A 16,800-nucleotide genomic window follows, 5' to 3' on the forward strand; every position below is an offset into this window, starting at 1 on the left:
TGTCAATTCCCCATAAGCATTGGAAATGGAAAAAAACAGTATGTTTGCATAATAAAGACAAAACTAATCAACTTTAGTTTTGTAATTTCATAAAGCTGAATTACAGTGAGAACAGAGATACACCTATGACACCTTTTCTAGTGAGTTCCCTTTCCTCTTAGCTTGTTGAAATTGTAATGATTAATTTGTGTCCTTATCTCCAAAAAGTACAGACAATATTTAAATAACAGACGAACATTTAAATAACTCTTGTTTTTTGTTTTTAAACTTCGGCCAATTGTATTTTTAATTGACATATTTCACCTTAGCGTATATACAATATATTACATAAGTGACAGTACTTCCATTGGAGTAGGAAATGTCCATACACTACTGCATCAGTAGTAGTTTCAGTCTGAGGAATCCCGGGTCCGACGCTCAGGAGGAAACTCTCACCATATATGGTCAATGACGTCATGGCACGTGGTTTGATTCGTGAGAGGTTCCAGACAACACTATTTCCCGTAAACGCAGAGGGGCGTAGTGAACCTATAGTGCCGCTTTAAGAGTTTACAACTTCACAATCGTTCCCAGACTTTGGCTTCTAGATGACTGACTAACAACAAGAGGCTGCACTGAAAGTTGCTTTTGGAAGTTGTAAGGCGATTTGGAAAAAAGCGACGCGACATTTTTTTTCTTGTCCCCCCTTGAAGACGCACCCGTTTGGACTCTACCGATTTACCGCAATAAGGTGGGTTTACCCAGAGTTTTGAATTGACACAGAAGATTCAACCAGAACGTACCGTTTTGGTACCTGAAGGCTTTATAACTCAGCCGGATCACATTTTACTTTCATTAAAATAGAAAGGATGGATCGAAACTTTGGGAGAGGCAACCCGATGTACACAGGCAGCGGCTCTGGGTCAAACTCCCTGGGAACCTCCAACACTACAACTACACAGCAGGAGCAGGTAGGTGTACCTTAATTAAACTAGGTGTGCTACAGATCACCTCCAGAGTTCGGGGGTCAAACATAATCTAAACTAAACTGAAAGAGTACAACTCAAATTCTTTAAAAGTTGCGTATTTCAAGCTTCAATAAAGTATTTCTGTTAATGCCACATCATTACTAACTTCTATGTCGTTATACACGTTGTCACTCTGTATGTAACAATGGTAAGCTTGGTCATCAGTTATGAAATTACTTTTCATTTAGATGTCAGAAACCATATGTTTTGCTCATATATACATGTTGTACTTCCACTAATTTTATCTAATCAATGTTTTCAATCTATTTTTCTAGAAGTTTACAATGGCTGGCAGCAGTCAGTTTGTACCAAGTCTTAATGCCATCACAACCAACCAGGACCTCCAGTGGTTGGTCCAGCCCTCCCTCATGCATTCTCCGGGCCCTTCTCGATCTCCAGCACCCCCCTACCCAACCCTCTCAGGGGCACGGCCTCTGGGTCCACCACCTTCCCATCTTCTCAGACCAGGGGTCATAAGAGCAGCCACAAACACGACTATTTCAACAAGGCGCAGGAACGATGACCATGTAAGAAAAATAAATAACAGATTCTGAAACTTTACAAATATATATACACAGATTTAGACACTGGTAATTGTGGATTTATTGTGTGTCAGCCAGGGAGCAAAATGAAAAAAGCTATCTTCGGAGACATATTTTCCTTGCTGGGGATACAGATAGTGAAGGAGTGACAGGAGCTCAATCATTTCGTAACTAGTGTGTAATATCCTGGAATGCTCTCTGAGTCATTTCCTTTAGATTTACATATCAAGTGAATCAATTTAGAAATGGGGGATGGACAATATATATATATATTTATTGAATACATTATATAAATAAGTTTTGAAAAGGAGAATATTCTCTCCAGAGTCCAACACACGCTGTCTGTGTTCTTTGATGGTGTTTTTGTTGAGTCTTTGTTGACTTCGTGAAATGATCACCTGCGACACATTGTTTGCGAAGATCTGCTTTTTGTGAGTAGAGCAATGTTATGTTCAAGAACACAATATCAGAGATGTTAAAGTGACCCAGTTCAACGCAACTTTGACCTGAAAAACCATCAGCATTTTTGGCACCACCACAGGTTTTTAGTTTCATCAGACACACGTTGGCACACATCCCGTTGTAATTTCATTATTCAGGAAGTGGACTGTCATATGACTCACAGGGGTAAGTCATGGTATGTGACTCACACCTGAGTCACTACTGGAGTCTGAGTGTGAGTCATCACCCTCAAAGGGCGGGAACTATTTTATCAACAGCAATTATTCAGCAGGGTGCTGGATGAAGTCAGAGTTAGGATGTTACAAAGGCACAAACGCTCAGACATGTCCAGATCATTCAGCCACCATGACTGTGATGACTCAGTGCACACACATGGTGGTAGTATTTCACATGTGTCATGAGGTCTATGATTGCACCCCAAATTGTCTCTCTGTACATTTAATATTTTGTTAACTTATTTTATGTATTTTAATATCTAATATTACCTTTCTCATCAAAGTTATCTCATGAAGAGATGCAGAGACGTAGAATACGAAGGGAGAGGAATAAATTGGCTGCAGCAAAATGTCGCAATCGCCGTCGGGAGCTGACAGACACACTGCAAAATGTAAGTGAATATTGTACAAATACAAAAGATTAATGATTGGCAACAACGAGAGATGAGGGACTTTACACATATTTCTGCTCTCTGCTTTCCCTTGTTGTAGGAGACTGATCAGCTGGAGGACGAAAAGTCCCAATTACAGAAGGAAATAGCTGAATTACAAAAGCAGAGAGACAAGCTTGAGCTGGTCCTGGAGGCTCACCGTCCCATTTGTAAAATTGAGGACTCTGATTCGGATTCTGACCCAATCCCATCAACTTCCTCTTTGGGAGGCGTCAAACTAGAGTCACAGGAGATTAGCAGACCCGGACCCTCGACCAAACTGCCACTAAAGATGGAGAAGCCGAAACCAAAGATAACCATCCCTACCAAGCATGTCAAGTTGGCTGCCTCTACCACTGAATCCGATTCTCTCCACACCCCGGTTCTCACATCTACTCCCTCTCTCCTACCCTTCACAGCTGGTATGGTATTCACCTATCCCTCTGCGTCTTTAGACACTAGTGCCTCCATCACGTCCCATGCTACATTACACCAGGGACACAACCAACATTCTCAAGTCCCTCAGCACTGTGGGATAGCTCATCGCCGCAGCAGCAGCAGTGGAGACCAATCGGATCACTCCCTGCACTCCCCGACCATCCTCACTCTGTGATTTACTGCCGTCTCGTCCTGGAAAAACACAAATGTTAATTTCATCATGTGTGACAATAAGGATCTCTGGAAAAGGGAAGAGGGAAATGAAAATGATGATAAGAATGTTACTCTATTTTAAGTATTGATATTCATATAAAGTATTTATTTTTCTCATTTTAAAAGATAGATGGAATGAGTTTGTTGGAGATTCAAAACAAAGCATTGCACACAGTATCAAAGAATAATACAACTGTGATAACTGTAATAATATATTAATAACGATATCGCAGTATAATATTGCATTTAATAACTTTTGACATTGTTACGTTATTGTTATGTCACATTTTATGAACTTCCTCACCAAGGGAAATAGAGTACTTATAAGTAAATGGTCCTTATTTTTGTATGAATCTTTTATGAAACCTAATATTGTCTATGCAAATATTTGACTACTAAGGCTGGGCCATAGGAGGTAATATATATTGTATAACCACATATTTATTCTTGAGTGTAATATATTTTTGGTAATGTTTTTATTGTATCTGACAGATGAACTGTTTTGGTGGTGCCTTACTTTAATCTCTTGTTAAAACGGTACTACTAAACAGACAATAAAGAGCAAATGACTTGTTCATGACTGTCGGAAATCTGTGGAGGTCCAATCGTGTGTAAAAATGAAACAGAAGGATTTGATTAAACTTCACTGCACATTAAAAATCAACGCATTGAAAATGCTTTTGGGCTGACAGGAGTATTTGACTAGTCAGCTTATAGGAGATTGGTCTGCGGATATTTGGAGAATAATCAAGAAAAAATAAGAGGTGAATATTCTCAGGTGGCAACTTATCCAGTGTGAGGATGTGCTGCAGTGTTTTATATCATTGGTGTTGGTTGAAAGAAGACAACCTTTAACCTATAGTTATAATGGATACATTTCTCTCTTCTTCATAACATTTGAGATAAAATCACTAATTGAGATAAATATATTAGATGAAAATAATCCCAACCCCTTTACTGACGCTTGTTAGAAGTGATTATACTGAAATCAATGGCCGCTCTATGCCCCTCAACCATGAATACTGTGCTCTCTGTTTCTCCATTTCCAAAAAGACAAGCAAATCTCCTGCTAAAACATAGATGGCTCAGAGGGAATTGGGTTGCTCTGCTAAAATGGGGTTGGAGAGAGAAATGGAGATGAGATGAGTCAGATTGAGAGGTCTAGAGCATGATGGAGAAAAAAAATCAGTGTGTTTGCTGCTGTCACAGGACGTCTGTGCATCGCTAAGTGGTTAAAAGCATTACTGTCCTCTTCAGCTTTCCGGACTGAGATCCAAAAATAAAACTGATGAACATCCAGAAAGTCAGTCTGTGTGACATGACGGGAGCATCAATCAAGTGCAGTTGGTTTTGACACGAAGGTCAAAACTAAAAGTGCAGAAATGATTCATTCATTCATTCTGTGTCATGTAAATGTGGAAATGTTTGTTTGTGCAAAGTCAAACACATAAAGAAAGGTCAGAACAGCACAAAGTGTCATACCCACTGTATTTAAAGCTCTTCAATGCACTACGAGCATAGCCCACCAATAAACAGCTAACCACAAAATAAACCTTTTCTAATCCATGTGCATTATCTATGATTTAAACTGAAATCGGTTAGTAGCCTAATGCTAGTTAATACAGATAAATCAAGATAAAGAAGAGTCAAAGTTAATGTTACGAGGTAAATACAAAGCATGAGTTACAGAAGACAAAGCTGACCGTCGTCAACCGAAACAAACTCTGTGATATGCTAATTGAACATCAACAACAATGTAAGAAAAGTAATACAAGTGAATTTCAACAGCTTGGTTTGAATAGAATATAAATCATTAAAACGTGTAGACTTTCCAGTTTGATACAAAGAGTTTCCAGTTGGATTTTAAAAAAAGTGACAGAACTTGTTCAGTTCAGCTCTGAGTGAGGTCCAAGGACATACCATGCCTGATCCCAAACCCTAACATGTGTGCTGGCTCTATACTCCGACTCTAGCACATGTATATTATGCACAGCAGCCCCACCCACAGTAACCCTGAGGGCCCTCACATCAGACTGGATAACAGGCCTATACACATTGTGACAATCATCATGCACATATGGCACTCCAATCCTGTCCTGAGGAAGAGAGTGCATAAAATAGTACACATTATTGGGCATCTAGCAAAAGCAAATATCAAATAGTTTCATTTTTTTCTTTTATCACAACTCATCTTTTTCAGTGCTATTGGAATTCAGTGGACTAAATATGGCTCAAAACTGGATTGAAATGAATCTTTAGATCTGTGATTTAAAGATCCATGATAACACTTTCCAGTGCATTATAGAAAAAAGGCTTCTACCAGTGTAGGCTAGTCCAGTGCATGAGATAATTTTGTTTTATGGGACCCATTCTTTTGGTCCCATTTCTTTTTTCAACAGACAATTGAAAAAGCAGAGTTTCCCCAAAACAGAGGACTCATTAGAAAACAAATACTGTAAAATTGGGATACATAATCATCTGGCAAACATCTATTAAATGTCTTTGTAAAGTCCTGAAAATGTCAATAGTGGTAAATTCTTTGTCGAGTCTAAACCTGGTGGCACACAAATCTTTGCAGCATTCAGAAGGCTCTGATGCTTTTGCACCAAATTGATTTGTATAGTCTGACAAAGCTTCTGTATCTCCATTCTGTCCATCACACAGTCCCTAGTCTACAGATTCCTTATTTGAGTCAGTGAAGCCCTGACTTCTGACATAAACCTGCCATCAGTCATCAGGTGAGCACACCAGATGGAGCTGGTCTGGGCTTCCCACGCTGCCTGTGCTTGAGCTTCCGTCCCCAAGGTCCCGGGCCACCATACAGGGCAGGTTGAGCTCGGTGGACCCTCCGGGGCTGGAGTCACTCCTGCTGACACACTCCTCCTCCAGGACCAGACACAGCTCCTTCAGGTCCAAATTCTCCTTCACCAGCCCGCCCTGCATGCGCTCCAGGTCGGCGAGCTTTTTCAAGTAACCGCCCAGGTCCTCCCTCATCACTTTAGCAGCGTGATGCCCGAAAAGCTGCCATTCCCTGGCCAGCTTCTTCACTTTGAGCCGGTCGTCGTCCAGGAAGCAGCACAGGTCCCGCAGCTCCACGTTTTCTTCCTGCAGGCGCTGATTGATGACTTTCAGTTCCCTGATTTCATGGAGGTGTCCCTGCAGCTGTTTATTTACCTCTTTTATCAGCCGTCCTCGCTGGATGAGAGCTGCTATTTTCTCCGACTCCTCTTTACGCAGCCGGCTCACCAGCTCTTCTTTAGAGCACGCTAGCAAATCCTCGTCAGACATCTTTGACAGCTCTCTATTTATGATCTCACCGTCGCTACCCATGTTATTTAATAAATTTTTAAAAAACTACACCTAGAAGGTACCTGAGAATGAATTAAATGCGCTGGTGTAGCTGGGTCCTTCACTGCTTAACACAGAGCCATCACATCCTCTTCCTCTGCATACAGTGTTTTCCAGATTTCAGCCATGCACTCACTACAGAACCGGAGGCCAAATCATGGCACAAAAATGTGATCTTCGTTGTTTTAGATGGCTTTCTCCAAGGCGCTGTGATTTACGCCCTATATTGCGCTGAAGCTAGTTCTCCGTGGACGATGTCTTAATGAGGTCGTGTAGCGCCGCGAACCCACATTAATGTCAATCTGTCATCTTCTCAGCAGCAGACTGTGTTCTCCAAAGGCCTCCAGGAATACAACTGTCTTTTACCTCCTCTCTCGGTATCTGAATGCAACCGCCGCCCCGCGGGCTTTCCGTCGGCCTTTCTGTACAAAGGACCGGTCGATCCACGGAGGCTTAATCCAGCAGCCTATGTCGGACGCACACCCTGCAGATGTTGTATTTTTCACGTCGCTGGCATCGTCTCACCAGGCTGTGCTCCGTTCGCCTCGGCTGAATGAGCTCCGTTCCCTGGTGGTGATCAGTCCGTACGGTGCGGAGCCTTTTCCTCCTCAATTCTTTACAAACGACTAATCTTGAGATAAAAACGAACAAACAAAACAAATAAAAATCCAATCTCGCATTTTATCCGCTCAGAATAAGTGCATCATCGTTGCTCATCCTCTGGGGCTGGACTGTTACCACAACAATGTCCGCCTCCGCCACTTTCACGGCTGAGACTCCAACAAGCCGCGAGCTGCTCGTGAAGCTGGAGTTTTACCGGAAACAGTCACTGGCGCCTTCAACATAAATGCATCGACTTCTTACGTATTATTTTTATGAAAATGAGAATGCATTGTGTTTCACTTCAATGTACATTTCGTACTCATCACCGTTTTTACTTTTATTATAAGGTGTCTTTGTCTGGTTTGAACGCAATCATGTTCCTCAACAACATGCATGTTATTTTGAATGTTTTTGCCCAGAAGATTCACTTTTTGCAATGACTTCTGTTTTGACACGTCGGTTAGACAGCAATTGGAAATGTTGGTGGTTTCCATCGAGGCTCTTTGCATAGCATAGGCCTTTGGCATAGTAGTCAATGGTAACAGCTCAGTGATCCAGCTGATCTAACTCTGTCTGTCTGAGCTATGAAAATCATCCAGATATGAGGGGGAAGATCTGCTGCATGTGCTCTCAGAGAAACTTGTGCGCCCCCATTTGGATTTAACTTTTACCTTTATCATGCCGTAACCAAAAACAACATGAATATGCACACTTCTTGGAGGAAATTATTAGGAAAGGTCTGGGCCTCTTGGTTTATCTGATCGGCTTGGTCTCATCATCCTCAAAAATGAAAGACTATGACCAGATCTTAGCCCTGCCCAAGCCTTTGCAAAACATAGAAGGTACATCACTAGGCCCTTCATGCCTTTAAAGTTCACAACAAGAAAGATGTACAGTACAATGCGGATCATGAGTGACTTCTGGTTACTCTTTTCTTTTCAAAGAACATTGGCGGAAAGTGTGACTGCAGGCTTTTTTCCATTTATGCTGAGGCATTCAGCCACATCCTTCCGCCCTCTGTCCCACCTCCATTGTTTAGCTGAGGCCATAACAATGTAGGGTGTTAACCGTGCAAGAGGGAGCTGTGGATGGAATCAGGGTGTCATGTGGGGTTAGAAGTGAGAGTGTCGATGTGCAGCGAGACATCCGACAATGTTGACTGAGTCATTTCCCCTTATGTTGTGATTTTGAAGGACACATACAGAAACATCAAAAGGGAGGGCGAGGAGAGGGATTTACAGGGATTTATTTAGATTAATCGCCAGAGGAAAAGAGAGCACGCAGCTAGCGAGGCATGAGGCCTTGTGCTCACACAGATCTTGGATCATACACATTTTAAATTAACTTAAGAGCACAAATTCGAAGGGCAGAAATTGGTTACTGCATAGCTGACTCATGCGCATTATCATTCATATAGTTAGATTTTTTTCTCGCCATTGATGGCTTTCTTACGTAAAATGAATGGTTGCCAACAGGATTAAACACAGGCTAACTTTGAAGCTCGTTATGGGTTCTGGGTAAACACATGTTGTCATGCTGCTGGGAAAGACAAGACACCCTCAGCTTTAGGTTTGGGTTTAGAAGTGGGAGGATGAACACAGGGGAATGAAATAAAACAACCCAAGGTAAACATAGCATCATGATTAAAGTGGTGGTCATCCTTTAGTGGTGTTGTGAAAAGTTATCCCTAAAATATACCCAATTCAAATCAACTTTATTTCTTAGAAACCAATAAAACGCTGACCATTTCTGTTTTCATCAGTGGTCATGTATAATTATCAGGGTTCTCTAGTTTTGAAGACAGGCAAGAGTGACATTTCCATCAGCACCCCCCCCCCCCCCCCCCAAGAAAGAAATTTTCGGATATCAGTCAGTCGCGCGCAATTCCAGGATGCTTTATTTTCATTGGTTGCTGGATAAAATCTTACCCAGATACAACAGATACGGGTTTTTTTCGGATTGGCTATTGTGAGAACTCCAGGGGAGCGCTTGATTCCTCCACGGTGAGGGCAGCGCGACCAGCTCATGTTGGCGCGCTGCGGCACATTAAAACATTAAATAGCCGAGTTTTTTTCAGCGTGAGAAATACGATGTGTGGCGGGAGTGCGTGACGTAAGACCGAAATGCGTGAGTCTCACGCTCAATGCGTGACACTTGAGAGCCCTGAATTATTAAATGTTCTACATTTGGTCTGGAAAAATAGTGTGTCTTTGCATTTGAACCTTAAGGACAAAGACAAGATAATGGCCTACTTTTATTATGACACATAATTTAGGAGCGTTATCATATCGGGATTGTGCCACATTTTAACCACGAAGGATGAGAGGCGTCGATCTGCTTTGGCTCTAAACTGTGACGGAAGCGCTCAAACCAGCTGAACAGTCAGCACCAGTCGAACGCACAGAACCGTCTGTGTTCGTTGGAACGTTCAGTTTTACAATGTAGCGAATCAAAGAGAAAATGAAGCGGAAAAGAACGTAGATAATAAGATTATGGAAGCCATGCAAATAGTAGATAATTACGAAGCTATGACAGGGGAAGTACCGGACTGACAAAAAAACGGATGCTTCAGCAAAAATGACTCTACCGCTCAAAGACTTTCAAAATAAAAGCATAATTTCTCCAAATTGGTTAAATGACAAAAAAATAAAATGTTATACACAATCGATGCATTAGGATCAGCAGGCTATCTGGTAACAGTGCTTTTATGTGTGCTCGGGTGTGAATTTTGGTAGGATACTGTAAAATATTCACTATACTCTACTGTATGCGAGAACACTTCCTCTGATTTGCACTTTAACAATAAATTACAATTTAACATACAAAGTATGTTGACTCTCGAAATTAGGATTACAACACAACACATTCAATAACAAAAGGCCAGTCAATTTGTTTGGATAAGATGTCATAAAATAGACATTGACAGTAACATGGACAGGCATGTATCGAACGTTTCCGGTGACGTTAAACAACCGGAAGTCCGTTAAGCATAACTGCGGTTGTTGACACCGATCATCCTTAGCACTACAGTAGCTGCCATTAGGTAGACGGTCGTCTTTCAAGCCACGTGCGCTAACTTTCTTTATCTCAGTTTATCGTTTTGTTGTCCGGTTGCCGGTTACTTCTCCGCTGTAGCTGCTCGCATAGCTCGGAGAAGAAGCCAGCCTTTAATGGAGGGAGCTTGCTAGGCGGCCATGGCTAGAGGGTTTAAGTTCAGCCAATAGTATTTCACCGGTTACTTTACTTTTCAGCTTTGATTGCAGTTCGGTGCTTGAACCGGGTCGGGCAACACTCATACCAAGGTATAATGTGTGTTTGGTATTTCAAGTGTCGTTGAGAGAAGCTGACAGCTGATGGCTAACGTTACTGATGCTAAACTAAACATCTCCTGACCCACCTACTTTAATGTCACCACTCAGATGACAATGGAGCTCGATGTGTTCGTGGGCAACACCACCATCATGGACGAGGAGGTGTATCAGCTCTGGTTAGATGGATACACAGGTAAGAGTCAGATTGGTGGTTCTCCTTATCACAATGTAGTCCAGCAGACTGGACATCCTGATGAGTAGAGGTGCTTATACATAGGCCTGGTTCGTTGGAGTTATTTCACAAAGATGCACACAATGAGGGTTTGTTTTATTGTATTATCGCTGGACATATAATACAAATGCAGTGGTTCCCAATCTGGTATTCAGGACCAACCAAGGGGTCACAAGAATGATTTGAGGGGTCGTACATTTAATAAATTAAGATTTTAAACCTCTAAAGGTGTGACAAGTTTGAAAAACACATCATGAAACCTACAATGAGTTGCACACATATTGCAACATGTATATATTTACATTAGAAGAAGCCCATGTAAAGTGTATAGTGCTGCTGTATATTTACACCAGCAGCTTTGTTAGTGCAGGTTATTACATATAACAGCTTTGTTAGTGCAGGTTATTACATATAACAGCTTTGTTAGTACAGGTTATTACATATAACAGCTTTGTTAGTACAGTTCATTACATATAACAGCTTTATTAGTACAGGTTATTATTACACATGACCACAGCCACAAATGGATCACCAAGCGTGTCTGATTTATTCAACAGTGAACGATGCAGTGAAGGTGCGAATGGATGGAGGAGTGATGGAGGAGTGTGAGGCCAGTGCAGATGTTCTGCTGAGTGACACCATGGACCAGTACAGGACTTTCCAGATGTGTGAGCGTCTGCTGCACAGTCCATCCAAACTAGGCAACCAGCTACTGTTCCAGATCCCACCTCATCAACAAGCCATGCTCATAGAGAGGTGCAATAATGATGCTCTAATGTTGACACCTTACATTTTCTGATGTTTTTGCAGTTTCCTAGGGTATACGAAACATCTTATTGTCAGCATTTAATCAAGATTGATGTTGTTTTCCATCTTTGAAATAGGCCCCTTCCTTGAACTAGCTTATTCCTCTTTCAAGGAAGATATTACCACAACATGCATTTACACCACTACTTTATTGTAGTTTCCTGACATAATAAAGGAGAATCCATTCTGTCAATTGTATTTCCATATTTAGATATTACACCTTCGATGATGCATTTGTCCGTGAGGTCTTGGGAAAGAAACTCTCCAAAGGAACCAAGAAAGACTTGGACGATATTGGAGCTAAGACAGGTGTGACACTGAAAAGCTGCAGACGACAGGTAAGAGCAACACCACAAAGACGCGACAAAGCTTGTCTGTTTTCAGTTTTTAAATAATTACTGCTGTTTTAGTGACAAGCTGAAATCTTGACCCTTCTAATATTTTCGATTAACATCTTTCATTGTCAGATGTACATATTTTGTGCATATTTTATACATGTTGTGAAATGTATTAAATCTCATGCATCACTTGTTTAATTTCAGTTTGACAACTTCAAGCGTGTTTTTAAAGTTGTGGAAGAGCTGAAGGGACCCCTGGTGGAGAACATACGTCACCACTTTCTGCTTTCTGACAAGCTTGCAAGGTATCCGTGTGAAGAGCAGCACTCAAACCTCCCTGACTGCCTCTGTGTTGTTGTACTTGTTATGAGGAATTCCTCCATGGGTTTATATTTTTAGCTAACTCTAATAAAACCTCTCCTGTGAAGGCTAGCAGTCAGGGTTATTTAAACTAGTGAACACATTAAAGGTCTCTATCTACACTAACGTTCAAAAGTTTGGGGTCATCCAGACAATTTCGTGTCTTCCATGAAAACTCACTTTTATTCATCAAATGAATTGAAAATTGAATAGAAAATATAGTCAAGACATTGACAAGGTTAGAAATAATGATTAATATTTGAAGTATTAATTTTGTTCTTCAAACTTCAAGCTCAAAGGAAGGCCAGTTGTATAGCTTATATCACCAGCATAACTGTTTTCAGCTGTGCTAACATAATTGCACAAGGGTCTTCTCATCAGATATTAGTCTTCTAAGGCGATTAGCAAACACAATGTACCATTAGAACACTGGAGTGATAGTTGATGGAAATGGGCCTCTCTACACCTATGGAGATATTTCATTAGAAACCAGACGTTTGCACCTAGAATAGTCATTTACCACATTAACAATGTATAGTGTGTATTTTTGATTAATGTTATCTTTATTGAAAAAACAGTGCTTTTCTTTGAAAAATAAAGACATTTCTAAGTGACCCCAAACTTTTGAACGGTAGTGTATATATTTGTTAGCTTCTATAATGCCTCTTTCGCTTATTTTAGGGATTATGCTGCCATTGTTTTCTTTGCCAACAATCGCTTTGAGACGGGGAAAAGAAAGCTGCAATATCTCACATTCCAGGACTTTGCCTTCTGTGCTGGGCAGCTTATCAGCAACTGGACTGTTGGGGCTGTTGGTGAGCCATCCGTCTTGTTTCCTTCATTCGGTTGTTGCCATTTTGATCTGAGATGAAAGAAACAGTTTATTCAGTTATGTAACAAATACATTCATCACCTGAAACTATCTAAATGTGTCTTAGTTTGAGGTTTACAGATTGATACATTTGAGGCGAATCCAAGAAAAATAGAAAAAAAACATTTAAAACTATATATAGAGGACTTTAAAGACATGTCTCACATAAGAATAATAGGTATGCTGTCAATGTTGGCTATTAAGAATAAGGAACATTTAGAGCAGTGCCTCTGTCAGTGAGGCCAGCTGACCACCAGAGGTCCTTCAGGTTGTGCAGATCCTATTACAGTGAAGATGAAATTAAAATGTGTAAAGTGAACAATGTTCATTGGGGTAAACCAGTCTGGTAATACTCGTCAGAAAAAGGGATAAGCAGTGATGATGGTTGAAAGAAAAAAAAACCTCTTTTGAACATATTTGACAGTGTCTGACTTTGTAGATAACATGGTGGAAGACATGGACGTGGATCTCGATAAAGAGTTTTTACAAGAGCTGAAAGAACTTAAGGTTTTAATCACAGACAAAGATCTGCTGGATCAACACAAGAGGTAACAGAAACATAAAGAACAATCTGAATGTTTTTTGCTATTTTTACATTTTAAATGGGCATTCAATTGAATTGTATACACACTTGTATTGGCAATTTCTCATTTTTCCTTTCGCCCCTCTTTTCAGTCTGGTCTGTACAGCTCTCAGAGGAAAGACTAAAGCTTTTAATGAGATGGAGACTAATTTTAAGGTGAGAGAAATAACAACCTCGGGGTATCACACATGTAACCAGTCAGTAACTTCTACAGTGAAAGGAAACAATTGTTTTTTAATGCAATTATTTGCTTCTTCTTGTAGAATCTGTCCAGAGGCCTTGTCAACATTGCTGCAAAGTTAACCAACACAAAGGATGTCAGAGATTTCTTCATTGATCTTGTGGAGAAGGTGTGTACTTTGACAACATGTATTTTCTATCTTTATGTCTTCGACGCAAAGACAGATCATTCAGCTTATATTTCTGAGTCCAGTCTTAAAGTCTGCCTTTGAGACTGATGTAACGTCTCCTCCCCTCTTTCTTTTTTTCTCCCCCAGTTTATTGAGCCGTGTCGTTCCGACCGATGGACAGCTGCGGACATAAGACTCTACCTTACTCACTACAACAACTCTGCACACATACTTGACACATTCAAGTGAGTTCATGTGCTTTTATTCTGTAACGCTCATCAACCTTGCAGGGACTATTAATTCGTCAGGGGCCAAAAAATAAAGCCAGAATTTTGTAAAGCTCTTTGAGAAAACTAACCAATAACCAAATAATATACACTACCGTTCAAAAGTTTGGGATCACCCAGACAATTTCGTGTTCTCCATGAAAACTCACACTTTTATTTATCAAATGAGTTGCAAAATGTATAGAAAATATAGTCAAGACATTGACAAGGTTAGAAATAATGATTTGTATTTGAAGTATTAATTTTTTTCTTCAAACTTTGCTTTCGTCGAAGAATGCTCCTTTTGCAGCAATTACAGCATTGCAGACCTTTGGCATTCTAGCTGTTAATTTGTTGAGGTAATCTGTTGAAATTTCACCCCACGCTTCCTGAAGCACCTGCCACAAGTTGGATTGGCTTGATGGGCACTTCTTGCGGACCATACGGTCAAGCTGCTCCCACAACAGCTCAATGGGGTTGAGATCTGGTGACTGTGCTGGCCACTCCATTACAGACAGCATACCAGCTGCCTGCTTCTTCCCTCAATAGTTCTTGCACAATGTGGAGGTGTGCTTTGGGTCATTGTCCTGTTGGAGGAGGAAATTGGCTCCAATCAAGCGCTTCCCACAGGGTATGGCATGGCGTTGCAAAATGGAGTGATAGCCTTCCTTATTTAAAATCACTTTTACCTGGTACAAATCTCCCACTTTACCAGCACCAAAGCAGCCCCAGACCATCACATTACCTCCACCATGCTTGACAGATGGTGTCAGGCACTCTTCCAGCATCTTTTCACCTGTTCTGCGTCTCACAAATGTTCTTCTGTGTGATCCAAACACCTCAAACTTGGATTAATCTGTCCATAACACCTTTTTCCAATCTTCCTCTGTCCAATGCCTGTGTTCTTTTGCCCATACCAATCTTTTCTTTTTATTGGCCAGTCTCAGATATGGCTTTTTCTTTGCCACTCTGCCTAGAAGGCCAGCATCCCGGAGTCGGCTCTTCACTGTCGACGTTGACACTGGCGTTTTGCGGGTACCATTTAAAGAAGCTGCCAGTTGAGGACCTGTGAGGCGTCTATTTCTCAAACTAGAGACTCTAATGTACTTGTCTTCTTGCCGAGTTGTGCACCGGGGCCTCCCACTTCTCTTTCTGCTCTGGTTAGAGCCCGTTTGTGCTGTTCTCTGAAGGGAGTAGTACACACCGCTGGAGGAAATTTTCATTTTCTTTGCAATTTCTCTCATGGAATAGCCTTCATTTCTAAGAACAAGAATAGACTGGCGAATTTCACATGAAAGTTTTTTTTTTCTGGCCATTTTGAGAGTCTTATCGAACCCACAAATGTGATGCTCCAGATAATCAACTAGCTCAAAGGAAGGCCAGTTTTATAGCTTCTCTCATCAGCAAAACAGTTTTCAGCTGTGCTAACATAATTGCACAAGGGTTTTCTCATCAGATATTAGTCGATTAGCAAACACAATGTACCATTAGAACACTGGAGTGATAGTTGCTGGAAATGGGCCTCTATACACCTATGGAGATATTTCATTAGAAAACAGACGTTTCCACCTAGAATAGTCATTTACCACATTAACAATGTATAGAGTGTATTTCTGATTGATTTAATGTTATCTTCATTGAAAAAAACAATGCTTTTCTTTGAAAAATAAGGACATTTCTAAGTGATCCCAAACTTTTGAACGGTAGTGTATGTACTTTGGCACTCATCAAAGTTTCTCAAGCATAAAGTTGTGTTTTAAATCCTCTCTAATATTAATGTCTCAGCTCCACCAGTGGGTGTCACCCTATCTCCCCCCTGATTTCTCAAACTGTAGTTACCTTGTTTCTCATGCAAACACTCTGGAATGTAGTTAAGGGTTTACACAGCCCTGCACCATTACATGTTTAACAAAGACATATTCATAAAAAGAAACAGACAACCCACCCCCCACATATTACACTGAGTGGACAACGGTTGCCTCATTTACTCTCTTTGCACAGATTTCACAATTACAGTTTGTCATGAGTCTTGCATTACTCTTTGCTCCGTTTACTTACAGTTTTCTCTCTTTCTGTCTCTCTGCTTTCTGCCCCTCAGACACCAGGTTGTGTGGGACAGATACATGGGCGTTGTCAAAAGCTGTATCTTCAAAATGTATCACGACTGAAGCAGTTTCTTGAAAGCTCGCCCCTCATTTCTCCATGCTTCTCTGTTGTTTGTTTTTTGGCCTCCCCCCCCCATGAAGCCGTTATCTTAACCCTTGGGTTTGTTTCGTTTGGTCAGCGGTGATGAGTTATGCTTCTGAAGCCCCATTATTGCTTTCAGTCTCCCTTTTTGCACCTATAGAGTCCCTGCAGTGTATGTACATTTTGTTTGTAAATAAAATTAACATATTTACATCAAAATGTCGCTGTTTTGTGTT

At 40.9% G+C, this 16,800-nt stretch overlaps 3 protein-coding genes across 5 annotated transcripts; 2 read left to right on the forward strand and 1 right to left on the reverse strand.

The window, feature by feature from the left end:
• The first annotated feature begins 563 nt into the window (after window positions 1-563).
• On the forward strand, window positions 564-3,972 carry fosl1a (FOS like 1, AP-1 transcription factor subunit a). 2 transcript variants are annotated; one of them, XM_056440102.1, is made up of 5 exons: window positions 564-730; window positions 844-950; window positions 1,283-1,534; window positions 2,511-2,618; window positions 2,719-3,972. In XM_056440102.1, the coding sequence occupies exons 2-5, from the start codon at window positions 849-851 to the stop codon at window positions 3,268-3,270; spliced, it is 1,014 nt and encodes a 337-aa protein (XP_056296077.1). In that variant the 5' UTR covers window positions 564-730; window positions 844-848; the 3' UTR covers window positions 3,271-3,972. The 2 variants fall into 2 exon arrangements, with proteins under 2 accessions (XP_056296077.1, XP_056296076.1); XM_056440101.1 differs by having other exon boundaries at window positions 564-950.
• An 807-nt stretch (window positions 3,973-4,779) lies between these two features.
• On the reverse strand, window positions 4,780-7,402 carry ccdc85b (coiled-coil domain containing 85B). Its single transcript, XM_056440103.1, has one exon. It carries the CDS (start codon window positions 6,636-6,638, stop codon window positions 6,036-6,038), a length of 603 nt encoding a protein of 200 aa, XP_056296078.1. The 5' UTR covers window positions 6,639-7,402; the 3' UTR covers window positions 4,780-6,035.
• Window positions 7,403-10,254: 2,852 nt separating this feature from the next.
• fibpa (fibroblast growth factor (acidic) intracellular binding protein a) lies at window positions 10,255-16,787 on the forward strand. Of its 2 annotated transcripts, none has more exons than XM_056439267.1 (11): window positions 10,255-10,561; window positions 10,679-10,763; window positions 11,360-11,558; window positions 11,821-11,947; window positions 12,152-12,252; window positions 12,989-13,122; window positions 13,603-13,726; window positions 13,854-13,917; window positions 14,025-14,111; window positions 14,259-14,356; window positions 16,476-16,787. In XM_056439267.1, the coding sequence occupies exons 2-11, from the start codon at window positions 10,679-10,681 to the stop codon at window positions 16,543-16,545; spliced, it is 1,089 nt and encodes a 362-aa protein (XP_056295242.1). In that variant the 5' UTR covers window positions 10,255-10,561; the 3' UTR covers window positions 16,546-16,787. The 2 variants fall into 2 exon arrangements, with proteins under 2 accessions (XP_056295242.1, XP_056295243.1); XM_056439268.1 differs by having other exon boundaries at window positions 13,618-13,726.
• The last annotated feature ends 13 nt before the right edge of the window (window positions 16,788-16,800 follow it).

This window comes from Pseudoliparis swirei, chromosome 19, assembly GCF_029220125.1.
Source record: "Pseudoliparis swirei isolate HS2019 ecotype Mariana Trench chromosome 19, NWPU_hadal_v1, whole genome shotgun sequence".
Lineage (NCBI taxonomy): Eukaryota > Metazoa > Chordata > Actinopteri > Perciformes > Liparidae > Pseudoliparis > Pseudoliparis swirei.